The following is a 25,719-nucleotide window of genomic DNA, read 5'->3' as shown; positions in this document are numbered from 1 at the left end:
TGGATTGCCAGGTAACTTTACTAGTCATTGGTCTGGAGTTCAAGTCTAGTTGTTGAGACTGAAACATCAGAGACTAACAAATCAGCACTGAAAGAACAAGGAGGGAGGGAAGAGGATCACTGTGAAGAGTTTCTAAAAGCAGGGATTGCTCAGAGCACTCAGATTTCTTCCCATATTTAACAAGTTCTGCAGCATTCAGTTCCACCTGCTCCCTTCAGCTAGAGCTTCAGATCCTTGCCTGTGTTCTTGCAGCCAGCTGTCTTCCACTGAAGCCCAGATTCACTATTGCTGCTCCTTAAGATAAAACGAGGCAGAAGACTTCAAACAAATTCTGAGCACTCCCCCCTGTTCTTCATGAATCATGGCATAATATGGAGAAGATTTGAAGCCACGGACAAGATTGACAGAAGGCAGAGAAAGACTGAGAAACCTGCTGCAGTTTCATGAATGGATGGAACGCTTCAGAGCTGCGCTGTATCCTTCTCATCACCAAAATCCAATAAATGCACTGGGGAAGGAGGCTGTTGCACTGTCCAGCTTCTTGGAAGCCTCTTTGAGTTTAGCAATAAGATGGAATTGACATTTAAATTAAAATCACATTTACTGGATACTCTTATGCTAATTTGCAGATGGGAAATGCAGTGCCTCCCTGCTCATCTCTGTGTTATCAGAGAGGGAAGACCTGATTTCTGGCATGCTCTACTTGCTCTGTGCTAAGGCCACATAGTTCTTACAGCTCTTCCCCAGCTGTGGGCAGCCCAGTGCCTGCCTGCCGAAGTTGGTCAGGCTTCTTGCACTCACTGTTGCTTCCAGAAGTATCCAGTTGTTATTGTGGGTCAGGGGTGCTGACCCTGCCGTGGGTTCAGAGGTGAATGATGGGCAGGAAACAGGCCCCCCAGTTGGGAGGATTTGGCATACCTGGACTGTGTTGTGACTTAGTGGGAGCCTGCTGCTGCTGCAGAGCTGGAGCTGTCCCAGGGGCTTTGACAGGGTTTGCTGCCCATGCAGTGAGGGCTGAGCTGTGGGTGGGCTGCAGATGTTGAGCAACGGAGCTCCCAGTCCTTCCCAGGGACAGCTTCTGTCTCAGTAACTCCTGTGCTCCATGTTCTGCTGGACACTGGAGTTGCTGAGGCAAGTGCTCAACTGCTGAAATAATGCATATTGGTTAAAAACCCAAAGAAAAACTGCAGTAAAATTCCTCACTTTGAGAAATTCTTTGTAAAGCAGGTTGCCAGAGGGATAATGGCAGCTTCAAAATGGTGGTGATGTGTCATGGGTTTCACCCAATCTCCTGATTCCGCATGCAGCTCTGCCATGAAGTAATTGGTGCAAACCATCTTGCACAGGTGGGGATATTACTGCTGCACCCTTTAAACTCAGGTCAAGTGGAGGAAGCCTAGTTGCAATGGCTGATCTCACACACTGCACAACTTAGAAAAAGCTGAGGGTACATAGGAAGAATAGCTTGGAGCTCAGTTCTTTCCAAAAGATAAGCTCCTGAGCTACAGATAATTACTAGTGCTCTCTTCTCTTTTTACGGCATCTTTTAGATTAGGCTGTAGAAACAGTCTGCATATGCTTTAAAGATTAAAATCAATGAGTGTTTCTTGGTGTGGCCAAGTTAAAAATAACAATGAAATGAAAGCTGGAGGTGCTTGCTGTGAGTCATTGCAGGGGTGCCAGTCTGCCACGTGGGATGGTCACGTAGCTGCCTTGGGACGTGGCACTGCTTGGGAGTGGTGGCAGGTTCCACCAGACTGACAAAACTTCAGTATCTGTAATTAGTAACATCTGCATCCTACATATTTTCTGGTTATTCTGCACTGAATAAAGAAGAAAAACAAAGTATATCCTTGAACAAACTCACAGGAGAGGCCAAGTTAGGATGGAGTTGCCTGTCCTTGTGGAAAGAGGACCAGAGTCTCCTATTGTTCTGATATCATAGGAAAAGATCTAAGTAAGGTAGCTGCAGGGCAATTGAGTAAGGAAGATGAAGCAACATACTTACACAAGAAAATGAAGAAATCCTAACTTGGAAGTTACTGGCATAAGTAAATGCATTGATAAATACAGAAATCAGTCACTGAAATAATGGCAAAATTTTCTTCTACTGGTTCACAAGTATGGAATTTAGTGTGTATTCTGTAAAAGACAAACCTACCTTCATTCCAAGCTCTGACAAATCTAAGCTTCTTAAATTTCAGCATAGTTTCTTTTAATGAAAAGACCCAAGATTTTCTTCGGTTTATTTGCTTCAGCAGAGTGATTTCATTCGTTCTAGCTGTATCAATTCATTGCTTCCATTTAATTTATTAAACTGCTCTCAGCATAAGCATTCGATCGTGAGATGTCACGCCGTTACCGTTGACTGCCAACAGAGGGCAGTAACGATCACTTTACCTCGAATGGAAATCGAGGTAAATGGTTGACGTGCTGGTGCAGACCTCACTCCTTTTGCAGGTGCCTCGTTTCAGAATAACCATAGCAATGAGAGCACCTTTGCTATTTCAGCACGATTATGATACAGCACCATGCCTAGCATAAGAGCATCTAGAACATTAAACTCAAGCACAGCTCCTGCAGAGAAGAGAACCTCCTGGTCTGGGCAGGAGTAAGAATCCACACAGGTCAGTGTCAGCCTGATGACAGCACAACTTTACCTGCTCCCCATTCTGGCTTGCATGTCTAAGTTCCCAGCTGGTACAGGACAAAAAAAGACAAGACAGATAACACATGCTTGCCTCCAGCAGACAAACAAGTCTCAGAAGTTGGCGGCTTCAGTCCACTGGCACTGACAGCACAGAGATTCTCACTGAGCAGATTTTTTAACAGTCCTCATTGCACTGAACAAACATAACGCAGAACCTGAACACGCATTCCCACTCTTCACAGCACTGTAACTTGTGCACCTTCCTTGATATCTCTATTTTAAGACTTACGGGTAACTGAAATGTAATGAAATCCACTGTCATCTAGAAGGATGAAGGAAAAATACAGATCCTTTTCTGAAGAGAAAACCAAGCATTAATTCATTTCTGGTCAATACCAGAAGCTGATTTTGTGTCTCATTCAGACTTTGGCCAGTGTGTTTTCCAGCTCTAGGATGAGCACAGTTCTTCAAAATAACAGTAGTAATACAGAAAAGCAGGTCATATAACACGTTATTTTGGAGAACTGCTTAGCCAGCACAGGTTTAAGACTCCAAATAGCCTTTCATCAGCCCAGCAGCTGATTTTTAAAAAGCCTAATAACAAAACCAGACCAAAAATGACTCTTTCATATCTACATTAGATTTTTGTAGACTCCTTCTTCCCCATGTACACACTTAATTCATCAAACCAATGACAGGGAAAGAGTTGCTTTTGATTCCACTAGAATTCAAGAAGTCTGCTAGTGAGTTCCGGAGTGTTAGGAATGCTTCCTGAATTTAGGCAAAAGAAAAGCTGTTGCTTTCTTAGACTTGAACCAGGGAAAACCAACTGCAACTGCCTTCAGCAAAATAAAAAAAGTGTTGCAGAACTGCATTTGAAATTGCAGTTTTAATGTCATGCAATCCACACCTCTTGCAAGTCATGTCTAACCCACAGTACTGATTAGGACGACATCTCAGAATATAAAAATAAAACATCCCATTAAATAGATACCAAGACAATTTCATATGACAAAAATATGGAGGTATTAAGAAGTTCTTCTTTGTGTGCAGCATTTGTTATTTGTCAAGGCAATGATCTTCTCTGGATTCAAAATGTGCAATTCTATGCGCCCAAGGCAGAGGAGGTTGGAACTGGATGATCTCTAAGGTCTCTTCCAACCCAAATCATTCTTTGATCCTGTAACTCTCATAAATCAAGGATTTATCCCAGCCAGACTCCCTTACCAGTGCTAGAACAAATTCATAGTTTAAACTATCAAGCCTCTCCATGTGAATCGGTGTATATTTTCAAAGAAAAAAAAAGCTGCAACTCATCCTATCTTGCAGTCATATGATGGCTCTGTACTTCAAACACTCACAGCAGGCTTTGTACTAGGACCCACATTAAACAGCAATTAAAATTAAACAATTAAACAATTTCATGGCAGATGCTTCCACATTCTTCACAGGCTGCATTAAATTTGCTGTGATGTAAAAGCTGGAAGGTTCTTCATTCAGTTCAGAGCCTGACACTTCAGTGGCTATCAGTGACTAATAATACCAAGCAAAGTAGATCTGCTTTTTGATGTTTAAACATACAGAACAAGATATGCCCCAAATCAGAAACTGTTGTGCAGTTACGGTCTTGATACTTAAATTCACTTTCTAAAGTCTAATAATATACTCCCTGTGCTTCTTCCCTGGTCTGCTACAGCAGCTCTTGCTCATCATCTTCAGAGCCCGAAGGTCCTTGTCGTACCTCTTCATACCATTTGTTTGTGAGAGTTTTCATCTGTATGCGCCCATGATGCAAGTCCTGAGGCACAAGAAAACATTGTCACTGAGGTACAATACAACTTGTCAGAGCGCAAAACAGAATGATGAGTTAAGTGCACTTCTCACGAAATAATCTGCTTGTGATCTTTAAGTGTACAAAACACGTCAAATGCTCAGCTATTAATTACTTCCAGGGACTTTGAGACATTTTCTTTGTTTCCTACACAGTCTTCCTCTGTGGATTTCAACAATTAGAGTTGTCTAGAGGGCAGTGTTTTTGAATCTCACTCCTCTCAACATGTTCCCATAGACGGCAGGAAGCTTGTGACCTGCTTTGGCAATTCACATACTTTTCTACCATTTGGTTGCAGTCTTGACGGCAGCCTGTGTTTTTGGCTACCAATTACAAATCAAATGCCATTTTTTGATTTCTTGATTCATTCCCTGTTTTGCAAAATAAAAAAAAATTAAAACCCTTTGGCTTTTGTGGAAAAGTGTTCAGAGTTTGAATATACAAACACAAAGTCTTTAATCTCACAGCAAAAATGCTGAATTCAAATTGGAGAGGAAAACAAAAAGTGAATTATGTAGCCAAGGAATATCAGGCTTCTGAGGCCTGGAGTGAAAATAGCATAGTATTCACACCTCTGAGCTTAACTCAGTGTTAAGCTGTGCGCTCAGCCAGGTGTCATTTTGCATTTATGGCTTCAGACTCTTCATCTCATAGTGAAGAAATATATTAAAAAAAAAAAAAAAAAAAAAAAAAGAAGGTTCCAATTTCAAGAACGGCCAATTTTTGGCTATAGTTCCAAGCAAAAGGCTGTGCTAGGCAGAAAAATCCATTTAATCCACCAGCGATTGTGCAGTGTGGCTTTTAATTACAGCTGCTCTACATATGCACAAGTAAGGCGTTAGATGGCTCACTACCCCTTGTGTAGAAGTTGTATAGCTGTACTGTGATCCTTGAATGGTACAGAGTGAAATAAGAGCCAACTCTACCACAGTTTTGCTTCAAGAAAACAAGACAGACTTACTTCTTGCGTGAGTCTTCTGGTGAAGAAAGGATTCAAATACTTAGCATCCAGCCACATAAATCCTTTGAGGTCCTGGCGTTTTATGTACTGGGCTTCATATTCCTCCTCTGTGAGCTCTGATAAATGCTCGGATTCTATGGTATTTCCCTAGAAACATCACAAATATTGCAATAGCCAGAGAAAAAATAGTTATTCCCCTCCCACTTGCTTCACCACCTTACGCTGTCTCCTTTTTCAGTCAGTTCCCATGACAGAACAAAATAGAAATAATCACCTCAGCCTACCAGAGCTTACAGCTGCATGAATCTGTCCAGCTGTTGATTCCCAGAGTCACTTACCTTCCTTTTTCATGCCAAAAGGCTTAAAATACTCCATGGTTTTGTACTGTTGTTATTGCTAAGGGATTTCTAGTGCGCAAGCTTCCTCATACAATCTAAGCAATGAGTACATATAGCAAACAATACTTTTGTGTCATCATCTCACTGGAAAAGAAAAAGCCCTATATCAGAGCACACCATGCTACCTGCACTCTTCCCATACACATTCACCTCCATAGACAGAATAAGCTAATTCTGAAGACTGAAGACTTTATAAAGCCTCATTCCAAGAGAAGTTGTTTTTCAGATCCACAGAACAATTCTCTGCATGCATTGTGTTATGGCTTGGGACCAAAAGAAGAAAAAGCTTAACGATACTTTATGTACTCCTGTCTTCAACAGATGAATTTTCAGACTAGACATTAGTTTTCTTCAGTATTTCTGACTATTTTAAAGCCAGAATCTGCCTTAAAATAAAACCCAGTCACAGTGGTGCTGCTGCTACCAACTTATTGAGGCCTTTGCTTTGACTTTTTCAAAATCTGCCTTCTATTATTAATTCCTGACTCACAATATACTAGCTCATTCCTGTCTGTGACTCAATCGATCCTGTAGCATCTGCCTTATGTTTTAAGGTTACTTGAATTTGTATGGGTTCATTTATAATTAAAATGACTTAAGAGACAAAGTTTCTCACTCCTTTTTCTAAGAAGTTACTTGTGTACATGCTAACCAAGCTCTTTGGGATACTTTAAATATTATTTGGCTTTTTTCTACCACGCCTCCACTCATTTTGTTTTACTTTTTAGTGAAAAAAAATCATACTAGTCTTCCTGAAAATGAAAAAAATAATTGTTTGAATAGAACAACAATATACCATTTTCTCTGTCTTGCTAAGATTAATGTCCTTTTTGTTCCTCTTGCGTGCTTTGGAGTCTTCAATGTCAATCAGTCTGATAAGGGGCATAGTTCCTCCTCCCAACAGCAAAACCGTGAACAGCACTATGATGATTGTTGTTGTTCCAATGAGCTGACGCTTCTCTATTGGTTCCAAGCCCAAATGGAGGCTGAGTGCATAGGGAATTGCACCACGTAAACCTGCAGGGAGAACAATAAATCGGTGAAGAGTGAATCAGCACCGATGCTGGTCCCTAGCACTCCGTCAACTCAACAGGAGTCCTCCACTTTCATGGCTTTTATGATCCTATTCTCTGCTCATTTATCTATTACTTGTTTATAATCTTAAAATGAATCAGAGGTACCGCTTTTCAAACTGAGCTGTTTGATTTTTAGAAAACTATATTCTTTGAAGAAAAGTTTTACTTGGGAACTATACTGCATTGTTTTCCTAATCAGAAGGGAAAGAGAAAGTATCAGTTGCACTTGGGTTTGAGAATGGTGCAAGTGTTAAGTTTTCCATGGATGGAAAACCAGTTCCTCCCAAACAAGCCCACACAAAGAAAGAGAGATAAAACATTTCTCCAGTCCTCCATAGCTTGAGTTGTAACTTACCACTAAACCACATGATAAACATCATTTTAGGGGTGATTTTATGATCACGAAAAAAGTTGAGTAGGTAGGAAAGGGGGAAAATATTCACTGCTCTACCAAACAGAACAAGTACCTGAAAAACAAAAACCAAAGCAAAAGGCTACTTGATGTGTTATGGTCACATAGGCCCAAATTGCATTTCATTTAGCTTGTACCAGCTAACAGCAATACACCCTTCCCACTCATAAATCTCATAAACAGGTGAGCTGCTAAATCAACAAAAAAACCCACAAAACTGTCAGCATCAGGTAATTTAAACAATTTTGTCTGCTTAAGTTAATTTAAACCTGACCAGACGCTATTTTACTTCTGATAAACAAATGAAACCCAGAAGGCATTCCAGGGAGACCAAGAATCATTTTGGGTATGTGTTTCCCTCATTTCAGTTTCTTTAATTGTTCTTTTGGCACAGCTGCTAACAGTCAAAGCAATGTTTCTATTGCTTCCCATGGACGAGCTCCTCATTGAAAAAGAAGGCAAATAAATAGCATGCAATTCAGTTCCCTAGCACTTTACTGGATATGGCTGTAAAATACACCAAACATCTAAGCAACAAAAAAGTACTATTATTTTAATAACATAATCAATGAATACAGTGAAAATTAACTCAGAAAAACAGTTACTCACAATGGTGCTGCTTAGTAAACTCCACAACAAACAGACCTTGACAAGGTAAATACACTAGACTTAGTCAGCGGGATTCTTGAAGGCCTCTGCTGTTTTCCTTTATGAATCACCCCAAAATTAGTCAATTTGCATATTATGGCTGTGAGGGCAATGCTAGAAGGAAGTGTCACACCTTAGATATATATTAGGTAAGGAAGTTGGGTACACATGTGTAATGCGGTGAGAGCAGTTCTCCATGCTGATAAAATTATCTGTAGATTGTAGAAAACAATTCTTTCCTTGGAGCATGGGCTAAAACAAACTAGTGTGCATTGAGGTATGTGACTAGAAATTTCCCCTTTTCCAATCTGCAAAGAGAATGCACTTTTCATGTTTCAGTTAAATAATAACAATAGCAAAATATGTAGATAAGTTCCATGTGAAACAAAAGCTACACTGAAATACAAAATGAAGGAATTGAGAATAGAGTCAAAGAATGAGCAGACATTACAGAAGCTTTGAGAAAGTACTACCTTGGAAGAAGGGGAGCTTTTTCATCTTGTCACTTCTTCACAGAGTGAAGAAGTAATGCATGGACTAAATTCACACAAATCCTTTGTGATGCTAAAAATGCATAGAAACCGCAGGATTGTCTTCCTGAGGGAAATGACTTCTGAGATTATTTTAATAAGGCAAAATAAGCAAGGTTCTTTTTCTTATTAGTCTTTTAAAATAAGCTGGAATCCTTAAATCAGGCTGATGTAAGCACACACCACAGCACTAAGAACAGAAAGAGGAAGTTCATGCTTATCAGTAAGAACTAACTTTATGCAACAAATACAATTATAATAGTATCCTTCATAAAAAACTATAAAATCTTAACAAATAAGTTTTTTTTAAGTGCAAGGTTTTATTTTTCTGCACAAACACCGCAGAAAAATACCTAAATATTTTTTTAAAAGAAATACCTACTATGCACCAGATGACGAAGGACATCTCAAACTTGTGAGGAAAACTAAAAATAGACAGGCCAAGAAATGCAAAAACACACGTTTCTGAAAAAGAGAAGTTGCATTTTAAATACACAATTCTGTGAAACCTTTTGTATTCCCATTATAATATATATGGAGCATAAAATAAATGTTTTCTGATTTTGCAATGCACACACAAAAAAAGTCTTTTTGTAGAGGAACATGGAAGTCAGAGGTCTCTCCTTGGCTCCCAGCCTCGTTGCAAATCTTAGCAGGAGGCTGCAGAACGGGAAATGAAGATTTACTGGATGCTTTATCCAGTACATCAGGAAAGACGACTTGTGGCTGCCTTCCAGCATCCACTAAGAAGCCTTCTCTTAGAGACACGTACCGCTAACACACGAGCAGCAGGAGGAAAACTCATCTCTCTCCTGCCGCCTTTGGAATCACCGCTTGAAGCAAATCAATTCTTAAACTATATGAGATATACTGTAGGTAGCACGTACCACACATGAAAGCAACGGTTCTCAGTGTCTGCTGCATTAATATCTGCGTAACAGGGGAGAGGTTATGGTGTGTATAGTGGGACATCACAATGCCAGAGAACAGGATTGCCATGATTCCTGTAAATAAAATGCAGTAATCAAATAGAGGTTAACTTGTAAACTGCAAATACAGTGTTTGCTTACACTCTATACTAATACAAAAGCTTTTGAAGCAATGAGTGAGGTTTCTCTTACCACTGGAAGTTGCACTGATTTCATTCTGTTGGATATATTAAATACTAGGAGGTCCAAAACAGGTCAACTGCAAGCTAATATAAATCCTTGTAGTCACTGCTTTCCCATAAAAGTGAAGGAAATAAACTGTTTGAGAGGTTTTCCTGCCTAGCAGGAAAATACTAGCAGGCAGACAGATATCATCAAAAAAGGAGTAAGAACAACTTGAGAGTAGTGGGGCTAGAGGACTGTATGATTTTGTTCTCCCAGACAAGTCATTCATTCCTATGTGCTGATCAGTCAGTCCCAATCACTCCACCAGAAGCAGAATGAGACCAACAGGGCCCAGGTTGAAACCATTCCAGTGTGGAGTACCAAGTCATTAAAAGTTAAGGAGGAATAGCAAATGCAGGTTAAGGAGGAATAGCAAATGCAGGTTAAGGAGGAATAGCAAATGCAGGTTAAGGAGGAATAGCAAATGCAGGTTAAGGAGGAATAGCAAATGCAGGTTAAGGAGGAATAGCAAATGCAGGTTAAGGAGGAATAGCAAATGCAGGTTAAGGAGGAATAGCAAATGCAGGTTAAGGAGGAATAGCAAATGCAGGTGTACTTGCAATTTGTTATCAGTATGAGAACCAGAAAAGGTATAGAGATTTGAGAATTCTGGGCATAAATGTCCTTTTATAAAGGTACAACCTGATGCATAAGGCCTTTAAAGAATGCTACTGTGCAGGATGTCCATCATTTTCAACTGACAGGACACAAAGTAGCTACTACAGGTTATTTCAGATATTAATAATAGCCATCAGTTATGGGGAAAATTACCATTATACAGTTGAGTTGACCTAACAACATGCATAGTTTGGAGAGATGTACTGCAACTGGTTCCACAGGCCTAAAACAGCCATCTCAGACTTCACTGTATTCTTGCATCTTTGATCGTGTTGCAGTTTTTCCGTCTACCTTGCTTCACAGTGCTGGTTAACTTATGGAAATAATCTGAATTTCAAGCTATTTCTTTAACTGCCCAAGACACATCACAGGTGCTGCCAATTGTTCACTATTCAGAGGGAGCTACTTATCTTAAAGGAAGTTTTAAACATCTCCATTGTCTGCTGCATAGACTTACATCTGAGAAAGATATCGTTTGAGATGGTAGTAAGGATTGTGCAAGTATAGCAATATGTTTCAAGAACAAGTACAGTACTCCTTGTCACAAAACCAATTTAAAAAAAAATTGAACAACATAACCCAGAAGGAATCAACTGCAATGCAGATTTCAAGAGGACAAGATGACATCTGGGAGCATACCCAGTTAGCCCAAAACACAGAAAATATAAAAGACCAAGACTATTTGGCTAGAGCTACGCATCCAGGGGTGGCCCAGGTGAACAAAACTGGAAGGATTAGACCAGCTGCAGTAGAGTGAGAGTAATCCTTTGTTTCAAACAAAGGCGAACTAAGGCCTTCAGAATTTGTTATTTCTTGAGAATTCATTCTTGAAGATGCCTGAGCAAATCAGAGAGCTTGTCTTCACAAATAAAATGACAAAGAACCTCTATTATCCTGAGACCATCTGATTACGAATGCTATTACTTCTTCACTGTATACCAGTGCATGTGTTTGTTATATAATGCAATAGCACAAATTCTGTAATACTTCATTATTGTTCTTCAAATTCAGAAGCAGCGTAAATTAGAAGTAGAAAAGGCCACGTGCTGATGTATTCCAGCATGATCTTTTCACAAGGGAAAAAAACTCGTGTTTACAGCAACAAATGTTTTAATACTCATATTTCAGATAATTTCTTGATCTATACACACAAAACCGTTCTAGATGCAAGTGGGCAGAATGGAAAGTTTGCATTAGCATTACATATCTCAGTTGAGTAAATACCACGATTACATGCCACATCTTCATACATAATAAAAAGAAGCCAACATCAACAAAACAAAAGTCCCCTGATATCAGTGAAGGTACGTTACTCTAAAATATTGACAACAGCATGCACACGTTTTCAGAAAATTAGAAACTCTGATTTCATATCTGTAGATCATTTATAAGAAATGTCACAAACTTGTTAAGTTCTCATTGTATACACCAACTTGTAGAGCAAATATCTTTTAATGAACTTAAAAATAACCAGTATGTTAAAAAAAAAAAGAGCCAAGCAGGTACATATAAGTTACATTGAATACCGCATCCCTTCCCACCTTCCTTTGAGAAATGAGACAGGAAGCTGACTGCCTTAAAAAAAAAAACAACAAACACTACACTTAAGTCACCAGAGGTCAGAGATGGTGGGTATGCAGCAGAACTGTCTCTATACTTGATTCTACAGAATACTGAAAAAAATTCCCCTGTAAACCTCTTCTGGCCCTCAGCAAATTTCTGTTAAGTGTCCAGAGATAATACCTGCAATACTCATGGGTTGGTCTCAACTGACTTATCCAACGACACAGAAGATGTGCAGAAAGACAGCTACCAGGTAGTAGCTTGGGCATTACTTAAGTTTGCTAACGCAGCCAAACTCCACAGCATGCAGCTGAAAACTGTCTTCTGTGGTAGGCAGAGGTAACTGGAGAGAATACTAGTTTTATGTTGAATAGCTAATACTTATGAAAGCTTCAGTTATCTTTCCTATGCATCTGTAACATTTCATAAAAAATATTTCCCTGAAGTAAGGCAAGGTCAAAAGTACGAGCACAGGTTAAATAAGAAAACATTAAAAACAAACAACAACAAAATAGAGACCCTCTTAGACACAAATAACAAATACTCAAACTTATCAGAGAAATCTGCAAATAATTGCTTTGCTACTCACCTGAGAGTGAGATACCTTCTGCCAGTCCATAAGGAAGGTAAGCAAAGATAATCATCATCCCAAACTCTAGAGAGGGCGTCTTTCTTAAATCAATGTGCTTTAGCACGTGCACACGGAAGTGTTAAGGAAAAGGTAAGCAAAAATTTGTATGTATTCTTTTAAATTTATATCATTCCGTTATAAAACAGTGGGGTGCTCGATGTACTTATCTGCCAAATAGCTAACAAAGCCAACAAGTGGCCCCATGACTCAAGCATGTAAAGATTAACCATTTCTTACAAGGATTGGTTTGGTTTTTTTTTAATAGAACTACAGCTCATAGAAGTCTATCAGAATGGACAGACTTAGAAAAGTTCTGCTGCTATGCTACCTATACAGTATTGACCGCAGCATGCCAAACATCCAGGAGGAATCTTTCTCTACACATTCAGTCTTTGAAATTTCTTCAAAACTACTGTAAATGTGCCACAGAGAACCATTAAGTAGTAAAAGCTTTCAAAAAAACACAGCAGAGGTATGAAACAGCAAAGTAAAATAGTAGGGAGCTTTTTTTTTTTTTTTTTTAAATCATAACATCCTTTTGACTGCACTAAAATTCAGAGGCTAACACACCTGTGATATGGATGTTCACAGGAGGAACATCCTGTGAACCAGCAACAACCTTCAATTGTGTTTATTTGCTGGCAACTATTAGGAGATTTCTTTCGCTACATTGAAATTTTGCACATCTGTGGGAAATCTAATATTCTGAGGCACAAAACCTGTAATAAGGCAGATGAGCTGCTTTTTCTTTTCTCTTGGTATCATTTATGTATCAGTGAAAGAAATATTAAGCATCTGTCATCCTCTTTCGTTGTGATATAAGAAGTAGTTTAAAACTTCATGGAATCAGGGTGGAGAACTGAAAGAAACATCTGTATTTAATCAGACACTCTGTTCTTGTTATTTACAAACAAAGTCCTGTCATTTGCAACACACTGTTAAGGAGTAGCTGTTGCATGAGCCTAGAACAGAAAATTACCTACAGTGAATGCAGCATTATCATTAAAGCAAACTCTCAACAGGAGTGCCCAACTTAAATAAACATCCCTCCTAATCTCAGCAGAGAAGCTCCTGGGTTATTTAGCAACCAGTTGATGCAAGTGGAAAGAGCAAAATAAAACTCAACATTAAACCAAATAGAACAGTATTCATCTTCAGCTAACTGAATACATACGGACAAGTGAGCTGGTCTGACTCAAAAAACATTGAGAAGAGGAACATTTTTATTTTTAACTAACTGTTTTACATATGTAAATGAGGAGCCATGTTTGTTTCAATACTGAAACTGAATTACTTCGAATTTACAAAACTGTGACCGTTTTTTATTACACTCCACACACTGCACATAATATAAACTACAGCATTTCAGATCTTAATTATGTTCATAAAAACCTAAAGCAACTTCTTAATGCATACCCATGCTCAATAATGTAAGAATAAAATAAGCATGAGAGATCCTCAACCAACAAAGCGGTCTTTATTAAGAAGTATCCCCTAAGGAACGCAGGAGAACACAGGAGACGAAATACTATTTGAATGTTGGAGTTCATCAATTTATGTGTGTGTAAAAAAAGGATATTAATGCAGAAATAAGGCCAGTAAGTGTTCCAAGTGCTGCAGAGCCAAAGAACATCTTAAGAAAGTATCCCAGCGCCTGTAGAAAAGTTTGCCATCCACTTACATCTGACATATTTTCTCTTGTCAAACCTTCTGCAGTGCTGGATATAAAAAAAAAAATAATACAAAAGAAGTAATTGTAAATTGTAAGCCTTGACTCAAAAAAAGCCAAACAGCTTTTGGCAGTAATAAAAAAGGCTTTATTTCTTTGTTGCTACCACTCTTAAAAGGCTTTTACTGTGATACATGTTTAGCAAAAGGAATGTCAAAAGATGTTACATCAAGTAATACCCTTTTCAGAAAGGGTGGTCAGGCAGTGCAATGGATGCCCAGGGAGGTGGTGGAGTCACCGAGCCTGGGGGTGTTCAAGGAAAGGCTGGATGTTGTGTTGAGGGGCACGGCTTAGTGGGAGCTGTTGGCAATAGGTGAACGGTTGGACTGGGTGATCTTTGAGGTCTTTTCCAACCTTGGTGATTCCATGATTCTATGATTCTAAGTCTTATTGTAATCTCCAAAGGGAAAGCTATTTCTGAAAATCCAAAGTTGCTCTCCTAAAGAATTTTCAGATTGGTGTAAATAAGCCGTGACAATGCCCAGTATTACAAAACAGTTTTCAAACTCTGAAAGCACATTTTGCCGTGGCAGAAATTTTGAGTATGAAAAAAGACAGATCATGTGATCCTCAGAGAAGAATAAATGAACAGGGACAACTCGCATCAAATACTTAGGTGTGAATAAGCATCAAGAAGGTCACAGGAGGAAAACAAAGAACCACTTAAGAGGAAAGATATGAAAAGTCTTTGAATTTCAGGAATATATTTCATAGACTTTCATAAAATCATCAATAAAAAGATGCGGTTCTATTTGATTGCTCTTAGTCTTCCATAAAGAGACCACGGCCATATTTAAAGCTATTAGTTCATTGAAAAAACACTCCCCCTCCTCCTGTCACTTCCTGCCCTTATAAAAAGTCTGTCCTGAGCTCTCCTCAGTCCCTTCAGACACCGTAAGACTGCTATAAGGTCCCCCCAAAGCCTTCTCTTCTCCAGGCTGAAGATTCCCAACTCTCTCAGCCTGTCCTCTCCAGCCCTGTGATCATCTTTGTGACCCTCCTCTGGACCCTCTTCAAAAGCTCTGTGTCCTTCTCGTGTTGGGAGCTCCACAGCTGGATGCAGTACTCAAGATGGCATCTCACAAGAGCAGAGTTGAAGGACAGAATCATCTCCCTTGACCTGCTGGTCATGCTTCTCTTCATGCAACTCAGGATACAGTTGGCTTTTGGGGTTGCAATCGCATATTGCTGGCTCATGTTGAGTCTTTCATCAGCTGACACACCAAAATCCCTCCCTTCAGGGCTGCTCTCAAGCCATTCTCCACCCAGCCTGTATTTGTGCTTGGGATTGCCCCAACCCTGGTGTGTGACCTTGCACTTGGCCATGTAGAACTTCATGAGGTTAGCATGTGCCCACCTCTCAAGCCCATCCTGGACCCTCTGGATGGCATCCCTTCCCTCCAGCATGTCAACCACACTGCTCAGTTTGCCATCATCTGCAAACTTGCTGAGGGTGCACTTGATCCCACTGTCCAAATAACCTACAAAGACGTTAAATAGCATCAGTCCCTGAGGAACACCACTCATCACCAGTCTCTACACTGAGCTGTTGACCACAACTCTGAGTGTAACCACCACGGGTAAAGGACAAATAGTTCCCTCTGAGAGGTCCAAAAAATATAAAATTAAGTTCCTACTGCATGGATGTTAATGTAAGCCTACAGATTGAAATCTGAGAAGCCAATGATAAAGGAGATACAGCTGAAAATTTGGCAAGACAAATATTTTCTGTGCAAGCTTGAAAGGACCCACGTTGGCTTTCTGTTGCCAAGATACGAAGATGGAAAGATAGCTGATAAACTTGCAGTTAAAAACAGTTATCTGGGGTCAATTTGATGAGGCACTGAAGGAGTTGCAAAAGGACAGTCATTTGTTTTCTTCTGCCTAAGCAGTCTGTATCACAGATCTCTTCTAGCAATTAAAAAAAAACCACAACAGCATTATACCAAAAACACATTGTTTAGTTCCAAAAGCAGATGGAAGGATTCCCATATATTTCAATACCCAATTAAGAGAAAAAAAAGTGGCTGCTGTTTCCATACACCTGCAACACATTTGAAAATGCACTTACTTGGTCAAGACAATAGAGACTGCATCATTGAGAATGCTTTCTCCAAAAACCAGCATGTTAAGTACGGGATCCACATTGAGGGCATTGAAAATGGCAATAGTAGCCACAGGATCGACTGCAGATATTAAAGAGCCAAATGCAAAACTGGGAGAACATAAAACAACAAAAAAGAAAAGTTGACGAAAAAGATGTATCTAATAAGATTACAGTAACAGTTAGTAACAAATACATCTCAGTGTTTACACATAATAAAAAGTCATGCTTTCTTCCCAGCTTTTTGAAGTGACAAAAAGAGATGACTTTCTTTTTCAAAGGGGGAAGTTGTTGTCCAGATGGAAGTTTGAGACATATATATCTCCGTGCTCTCAACAAGTGCCAATGCCTTACTACAACTAAGTTTGAAAAAACAAGACACTACATAATCCATGTATCACATATGCATAGTGTTACTCAGCACAGGAGTATTAAAAGGCAGCATCTAAATACAACAACTACCAGATAGACAGTGCAGAGGCAATGGGACTGCTTAGCTGCACAAAAAAACCCCAAATACTGGTACCAATAACCAAGGTTTCTGTTGTTTGTGCATGTTTTACTTGTCTCATTTCCTACCTGCTATTTGACTTAATTATAGATTTTAACCAAAAACTCTTGTACTTGGCTTAACAATGAATACAGGAACAAAATAAGTAATTAATACAGAAATGAACTCTAATTAACTGTAGGGAGGTATGAACCCACATAGATTTTTTTGCCAACTTTGTTCAGCCAAGGAAGTTCCTTTTTCACATACTATTAATCATGCCAACTAATCAAAGTTCACATATTTTCACTTTAAAGGTTGATTAAAAAGCAGTACATTTCCTATTTGGAAAATAGGATAATAAATAAGCATAAGGATACTATTCAGAAATGAGAGTGTCAGAATAGTTTAGAAGCATCTGATCTATTTGTTGGTGTAATACACAATATTGAATATAAGCAATCCAAACTGAAACTGGAAGAGCTGGCCAACTACAGTACATTTTCCCTAGAGTACATTTTCCAGCATTATCTTGATGAGTGCTTAACCTCACATACTGCACCATTTCTCCAAGAGCTTACCTGTCTGTCATGTTGAGTTTATAAATTACATCAGCCTGAAAGAATAGGCAAAATACAAAAAAAAAAAAAAAAAAATCACAATCAACTGTGTTTTGCTGCTTGTATAGGCAATGAATACAAAGATGTTATAATTATTGAAATAAACAAGAGTTTGGCAAAGCAGATTACAATAACAAAGAGAATAGATAGAATGCTTATCCGCATCCTGGGCTCGCTGCAAAACTCCAGAGGAGGGATCTCCAGCAGAGCTCCTTCCCCACTGGCAGCCAGCTCTTCAATAGGCCTAGGAGAGGGGCAGCCAGGCTGCACCCCTTCCAGCAGCACAGCTGAATCGCCTTCACCTGTGCTCCCAGGGCTGACTCAGTGCTCGCCTCAGGTGGTCAATCAGAGCTTCAGGCCGTGACTCAGCAGTTCCCACACACTGCTATTTTTACAAATTAAAGTATTAATCAAATCTTAAACTAATCTCTTAAAAAAAAACCAAACAACTAATCACATCACAAATACTAATCATAAATCATAATTATGTTACCTAACACTACCCTGTTACAATTCTGGTCATTCAAAATCAGGAAAGGCCAGATGAAACTGAACAGATACAAATAAGTAAAGTAACGAGGGCATTCACAGGAATGAAAATGTGAGAGATAAAGATAAATCAAGGACTATTTGGAATAACTAATGAAGTCTCAGAGAATACATCATTACCTATGCCAGTAGCTAATGAAAGGGGAAACACCAAAGCAGAGAAGTTAAAGAAAGCTGTCAACAAAAGAAAAAATAAGCTTAATAGTGGAAATTAGAAGATGGCTATTAAAGAAGGCAGGATCTGGTACAGCCATCTAAGATCAAGTAATTAAAAGAAAGTAAAACTCAGTTCAAGTCTTAATTACTTCTAACGTGAAAAACATAAGGAATTATAGAGCGCACTGCAACGGGCTGCCCAGGGAGGTGGTGGAGTCACCGACTCTGGAGGTGTCCAAGGGACTTCTGGACATTGTGTTGAGGGACACGGTTTAGTGAGAACTATTGGTGAAGGTGGGTGGTTGGACTGGATGATCCTGTGGGTCTTTTCCAACCTTGGGGATTCTGTGATTTAGAGGAGGGTTGTTAGAGTTAGGGTAATATGGTTAGGTCATGGTTGGACTCGATCTTAAAAGGTCTCTTCCAACCTGACATTCTATGATTGTTTGATAACACTGCCTCTTTGTTAGCATGACAGCAGAGAAACAGACTTCATGATCCAAGAATTTACTTTCACTGTGTTTGCCTGTTCATGAAAAATGGACTTTCAATAAGCAAGTTGGATTAATGCAAGTGCTTCACAGTAGTTATTCTTACCTGGCCCAGGAAATAAATTCCTCCACCTACTATGAAAGCTGATATTGCTGTGCCAAATACAGAAAATAGTGTGATGGAGCCTATGTTCTGAAAAAAATTGCCCTGGAACACAGTAACAGTAAATAAATTACTGAAAATGAACTGAGGCAAAAGTCATGTTTCCTGTTTGTGTGTAAATTAGATTCTTAGATTCTGATTAACAGCTGGGTTTCAGAGATGAAAACTTCACTAGTTCAGTTCCAGCTATCTCAGGACAGGCCATATATACACACTATCTGCTCTCTCAGGGGCAACCTCAGACGTCCCAGACACCACCTCAGTGTGGTAATGGAACAACAAATCAAATCCTAGATGACCAGTTGAATATTCACAAGCACTTATACACACTGCTCACTTGATAGAGTTGAAAACTAATCCCTCTTTTGTAGAAAGGGCATGTGAAAAAAGGCTTTTAAACAACCCCATAGCTAGTCCACTCATTAGTCTCCAATTTTGAATGAGAAACATCTTCAGTGACAGTAGCAATTCACATCATTACTATCACCCACAGCTTTCTCCCTCTTCTGCAGTACAGTTTAAGTAGAAAGCCAGCACACAGGACAGGCGAGAGCTGTTCTTGCCAGAACTAGCACCATGAGAAGTGTTCGTGGAAATACAGTCTCACAGGCAGAGTGAAAGCATTCTCACTTTTCCCCTTCTTTACATAACCCCAGCAACCCCACCTTCCCCACTTCTGATTCCATTCCTTCTTCACATCAGTCCTTACACAGCCCAGTGAGGTAAGGAACCTCTTCAACCAAGGAGAACAACTTCTGTGCAATACCTGTCACCTTGCCAACATTCATTTAACATTCTCTGCATTCTGGGTTGAAGAAGCTTAAATTTCACATTCTCAGTTTCCTGATAATAAATATGGTAGAATTTAGTGCAATTATTCTAGATTTCACTTGTTCCAAACAAGACCTCAGCATGTGAGCGTCTGGCAAAGGCTTACCTTGTGCAATGAATATCCAGACTCAAATATAATAGGTGGAAGCAAAAGCAGAAAAAACATATTTGGACGAAACATTTCTTCCTCCTGCAAAACAAAAGTGAAGCATAAATTGAAGGATATCGTGATTATTAAAATAATATTGAACCTTCACAAATATGATGCTATTTGAAAAAAAAAAAAAACAACAAACCAAAACTGTTGGAAAATGAAAGTCGCATTAACCTTTCTCATTTATTACCACAAAAATAAAAGGCTGCATAATAGTAAACTATTCCAGGGCTACTTATTTAATTACTTTTATCCAGTGATAGAAATCCAGGTATTGCTTATTTTAACTTTCTCAAATAAGCTGTGCATAAAATTGACTACTACTGACAAGGGAGATATGCTTTTTCAGCACTTTCAAAAAGTATTGTCATTTTACCTCACCTTCTGAGCACATTAAGGACTGTCAAGGAACAGCGACCACTTGAATGCTAAATTGATAAAATCACTTATAAGTACAGTTTCATTAGAAAGTGAATCAATAGACAAGAACAAATCAGATCATCGTAGTACACACACACGTGAACAGGTTCAAGATATATACCACTGCTAGAAGTCAGAGGCTTGATTTTTCTTGACAAATGTGATTTATGCCTGTAGTTTAGGGGTACTATCGCTATGGTTCCTTGTGTATCAAATAATATCAAAATAATATATCAAATCATATCAATAATTCTGTTAAAATTTAAAAATAATCATAATAAAATGATTATAAAATCATAATAAAATATAATAAATAAAAAATATAATAAAATCATATAAAAGGTGATAATTGCTGGTTGGTTAATACAGCTTTAATACAGTGGAAGTAATTTAAATAAGCTAACAGTAATGTCACCTGTGACCCGTTACCTTAGCTGATGAAACAAGTAACTAGCTGCAGCACACCCACTGCTTCTACAGCTCACATCACTGCTGACCAGAAATAACTAGGTAATCACTTGCTGCAATCAGCGTTTCCTGTGCTTGTAGAAACAGCGCTCGAAGGAGAGCACACCTTGAGCTTCCTTTTTCCTTCCTACATATATGACCTCCTTCAAATTATGCTATTTAACCAAAACAAAGTTATTTTAAAATGCTGCATTTCTGGATGTTTAACTGCTTTTCCATTTTAAGCCAAATCTAGCTGACAGAAATTAGGAATTAAAACACATTAACTACTGCACCAGCCATTGTTTGTAGTGAGTAAACATGTAGAAATGAAATATCACAATGTGCTTCCTGAATCGTTGGATTGCTTAAATGAATGTTCATTGATGATGTGGATAAACCACAGGTGGCAAAACTCGTTTCGCTACAGACTACCTCGTGGAGAGGTTTCTGCCAGGATCCTGGCTACCTGGGGAAGCCTGTGTAGCTCCACACAGAGGCAGGGAAGACCTCATAGCATCACACAGCAATTCAGGTTGGAAGTGACCTCTGGAGGTCCATAATCCAACCCCTACTTCGAGCAGGGCCAACTCAAATCAACTTGGGGTACCTCAGGCTTTATCCAGCCAAATTCTCCAAAAGTAGTTATTTTCATCTTTAGGGAGTTACATCTAGTAAATAAGTATATATAACCGAACTGTAGATTTTTTTCTACTATCACTAGTTTCATAATACAAGATGTGCAGTACCCTCTTTTACAGTCTAACAGGAATAGATTTGGTACCATTAAAAGCATTATTTTGGAGGAAGAAAATAACGCCTAGAAAATAAATAGCAAGATCAAGACATCAAACATTCAGTTGTATTATTATTTTAAAAACTCCAAGTAGAGCATAAAATACTAAATTTCAGAAGCAACATCAAAATAAACTAATATTACTAACAGTCTTATATTAAACATTAAGGACTGTTCTGCAATTAAAAATCAACTGCTTCAAATATACCTTCCAGTTGGCCAGCTTCTGAGCCTCTATGATTTTTATAAAAGCTCCCATAAGGATACCTAAGAAAGAACAAGATACTATTCTTAAATCACAAAACATATTAATGTTCCCATTAACTCAGTCAACAAGATTTTAAAAGTATAAACAACACAAAACCACAATTTATTCCTTAAATTAGTTGTCGTCTTTACTGCACTCACTTGGCCACTCTTCTAGTAATAACTGACACACAGTTGCACATTATTCAATTACATAATACTGACTGCCCCTGAATTAACACAAAGCCAATGCAAAAACGTCACAGTTACTCACCTAAGGAAACAACAGCTACGCTTTCTGGTAAAAAATGAAGGCGGTATTTTATCAGTAAATGCACCAATATGATGCAGATAGCTGTGAAAGAGAATAAAGAAAAGCAAAAAAAAATTGAGAACTTACAGCAGAAAATAAAATAGACTTTTAAATAGTATTTCAAAAATGCATAAATTTTTTTCCAGTGACTTATTAGGAATCCACTGATGGAAAAAAAAACAAATCTTAGGTTCCTAATTCTCACCAGAGCACTTAAATTAATCTACAAATGACAGAAAATAACAAGATAATTTTATTTCCTAAAATTTTAATAATACTTTTTATGAAATACTAGTATCACTACCTTCTGAAAACTTACAAGAAAGTTTCCTCTGAAAATAGATGTGAAAAAATAACAGTAATACAGAACACAGTTTTAATATCTACCTCTTTTTTAAACATCTCTTTATTTTTGGAGTAAAAAAATACATGCACACATACACATAACTGTAATACTATAATGAGATGAAAAGTACCACGATAATAGCAGAGTGACAAAGCCTTTGGCTACAGCAAATAAGAACGAGCCCAAATGCAACAGCCACAGATACAGAAATAAGGAAATGCACTGCTTACCTTTGGAAGGCCTCAGGCAGGCAAGGATTACTAGCAAGAGATACCCTCACCTCCACTGTCAAATGAGGCCTGGCAAGGGGTGGATCCTGGCTCCAGCCCTTCCATCACTCAGTACATTGCACGCAGCTGAGCTCCTCTGGGCTGGCCCTGCCTTCCCACCAGGTGCTCCATCACTGCTTCAGGCCATGTCTCAGCATTTCCACTACAATAACCCTGATCAAAATTTCAAAGCTACACACTTCTACATCTGACTCTCTTTAAGGAGATGGACTTTATCCAAATGATTAATCAAATTATTAGAAAAAATTACACCAGAAGGGATATCTCAAGGAGATCTAGTCCAACCTCATCAAAACAGTGCTAATTTAAAAATCAAGGAATTTATCCAGGACATTGTTCAGCCAAGTAGGGAAGTCTTCCAAAGCAAATATGTTCTATCCCCTCTGGATTCCAGTTCCAATTCTTCAACAGTTTTGTGGCTGCTTCTTGATGTTTTGGACAAATAAGTCTTGTTCTATATTCTCTATTGCTCATGAATAGTAAGGCTATGTCAGTACAGAGATCATTCAAGTTCTTATCCAAAACAGTGGAGATATTTACCAGTGGGCACTGCTAAAAGTTACAGCAGTATAGGTAAAGGGCCAGAATATAAAATAGATAAAAAACATTGGCTTGAAGTTAAAAACTGAATATTTTAATCTGATGAGACAGCTACTTATTCAATATTCAGTTCTGTACTATGGTAATGTATTTTATCCATTGGAAATAGTCTCCCACACTTTGAAACTACCACAATTCTTCTCCTGTTTTAATCAAGTTCAACAAAGTCTGACAAAGAAATTCCATCTGGTCTGCACATCTGCAATATGCGTATTTCATTCTATTCATTAACAAATATTTCAGCAGCGGCCTGAGATATAAACTATTACTGTTTGCACTGGTATTATATTATTATTTATTACTATCACTATACAGCTTCGAATAGATCTGCTTCTGAGTCTACTTCAGAAAATTTTAAAAGCTTTCTGATAGTTCATGACACCAGAGGTAACAGTATTGTACACCCATTCATTTTCATCCTTCCTACAGTCTTAGATGAGAGATTATGAATGGGAAAAACTATGAACAATAAACTTTCACACTGTTTTCTATTTTGTTCAGGTAATTAATGTATCCTGAGGATGATGCTTTCAGGATTCATTAAGCTATCACATGGGCATAAACAGGCTGGAACACAGAAGAAATAAATAAATAAATAAATATTCACAGCTCTGTTCTTAAGTCCTAGGAATAAAATTTTATCATGAATGACCCTTTTAAAACCTACAAGGTGCACGTATTCAGAAAATTTATTTTAACCTTGCAAGTTTTTGAATCTGCTGCATTTTGCTTTGGTATTTCTTTTGTTTTTATTCAAATTCATATGCCATTGACCATGGGGAAAACATTAACCCTCTCTGAAGACAAACACACACTTTAGAAATAGGTAGATGCTTTCCATTTTTGCTGCAGTAAGCAACAGTAATTTGTAGGAGAAAAAAAAGTAAGTATTCTTTTATTCTCCAAAATGATTTGAAGAAGTTTTTGCATTGCTATCAACTCCACAGCTGTTTTTTATTTTCCACTTGCTACAGGAAAGAGTGATCACTTCGAAGACTAAATGACCTGTCTGTCAAAAAAAGGGCTCTCAGTATATATATGCACAAAACAAAACAGAGCCCTAATTGTCTGTGAAAGTTCCATTATTGTTACAGTTTTGACTACTACACTGCTCTAAGCAGACTGTAGGACAGCTATATTCTACTAAGAAAATGAAAGATGACAGCCTAGGCTTACAGAAAAGTTGGGTGTGCATCTGACGTTCAGAATGCCCGTGTGTGTGTGCATATATATATAGATAGATAGGATGTATACAAATGTTAACATAATTACAGCAATCTACAGGTAACCACACACTTGTAAAAATGTTAGAATCCTAGGAGACAGAAGAAATAGATGCTGACCTTTAGCACATGTGCATGTAAATCCCACAGTATGATATTACTTTATGTAACAAAGTATCTGAGCACAATCTAGAAATAATCAAAGTTGAAATCTCTCCTCAAAAACAGATCCAAGTGTCATGAAACATTCTGACAGCATCACTCCCATAGATGAATGCACACCACATACTTGATTAGGAACATGAAGCCAATTAAACATCTTGTTTGCACTTTGAGATCAACATGAAAAGGTCTACAATGGCCCTGTTTCCTATGGGCTTGGGTAGGTCAGTTAGTCAAAGGTATATATACACCCAACTTTTCTAAATCCCTCTGCCTCAGCAATGCTCCATTTCACTGACAGAAAAGCAGAGTAGGAACAGAACAGCATGATTTTTAAAGTCAGCCTATATCCTCCTTTGTAAGCATGCTTAAGAGCGATTAAAAAAATCACTCATCATTCACCTAATACAAGAAGACTAAAAAAAATGGTCATGCCACTGGATTGCTCCTCTTGCTGTGCCTGGACTCCAGTCTGAACGGGAAGAATGGGTTTGGCAGGTGTAGGCATCACCAGCTTGGTGGTAGCAGCCAGGGTGGTGCGGAGGGTGACATTGATGACCTCACGGGTTGCGTTGCCAAACCTGTCAGGACGACACAGTAAGTGATTACGCAGCGCAGCGCCACCACCGAGGCTCTGGAACGCACGTGCCCCAGCGCCCCTCAGAGCCAGCCCCTTCCGCGGGCACTACGTTCCCTCAGCGCCCCGCAGGACCCCACTGCAAGCCCCAGCCCGGGAGACCCGTCCCCGCTGCCCAGCCGCCGCGTCACTCACTCCGCCATCTTGCCGCCCGCCGCCTTATGCCACCCGCGCGAGGAGCCGCCCCAAACGCAGCCGCTTCCGGGGTTCTCGCCGATACACTGACTAGCCAGCATCCCTCCGAACTCTATGGTAGGAAAAGAAGTGATGGGTGGAGATAAAGTGTGCGCGTGCGTATGGGGCAGCTGCCCATCCGGGGGGGAGTATCACGTGATAGTGAGGGTGGGGCTACATTGACGTCTGTCTGTTGCGTAGCGACGCTGTGATGTTGCAGCCCTGAGCTGTACGATGAGGTCAGTCGCGTGTGGAGTGCCTCGGTGTCCCCGTGTCTCGCGGGGCTGGCGTTGAACTCGGCGCTGT

The 25,719-nt window shown here is 39.1% G+C and overlaps 1 protein-coding gene across 3 annotated transcripts; it reads right to left on the bottom strand.

Annotated features, from left to right (window-relative positions):
- SLC9A8 (solute carrier family 9 member A8) lies at positions 1-25,504 on the bottom strand. Of its 3 annotated transcripts, none has more exons than XR_008207041.1 (17): positions 25,375-25,504; positions 25,005-25,183; positions 21,943-22,023; positions 21,631-21,689; positions 19,712-19,795; positions 18,718-18,819; positions 17,377-17,411; positions 16,273-16,416; positions 14,052-14,190; positions 12,431-12,536; positions 9,394-9,510; positions 8,889-8,971; positions 7,272-7,383; positions 6,637-6,857; positions 5,443-5,589; positions 919-4,448; positions 1-551 (listed from the first exon to the last, which is right to left on the bottom strand). XR_008207041.1 is itself a non-coding variant. In XM_052684282.1 (16 exons), exons 1-16 carry the CDS (start codon positions 25,473-25,475, stop codon positions 4,341-4,343), a joined length of 1,818 nt encoding a protein of 605 aa, XP_052540242.1. In that variant the 5' UTR covers positions 25,476-25,504; the 3' UTR covers positions 1-4,340. The 3 variants fall into 3 exon arrangements, 1 of the variants encoding a protein (XP_052540242.1); XR_008207042.1 differs by having other exon boundaries at positions 1-1,143; positions 2,162-4,448; XM_052684282.1 differs by having other exon boundaries at positions 1-4,448.
- Between the last annotated feature and the right edge of the window lie 215 nt (positions 25,505-25,719).

The sequence above is a fragment of the Tympanuchus pallidicinctus genome, unplaced genomic scaffold (assembly GCF_026119805.1).
Source record: "Tympanuchus pallidicinctus isolate F22 unplaced genomic scaffold, pur_lepc_1.0 scaffold20, whole genome shotgun sequence".
Classification (NCBI taxonomy): Eukaryota; Metazoa; Chordata; class Aves; order Galliformes; family Phasianidae; genus Tympanuchus; species Tympanuchus pallidicinctus.
The sequence above is the reverse complement of the archived record's forward strand: the minus strand, read 5'-3'. Positions and strand labels throughout refer to the sequence as shown.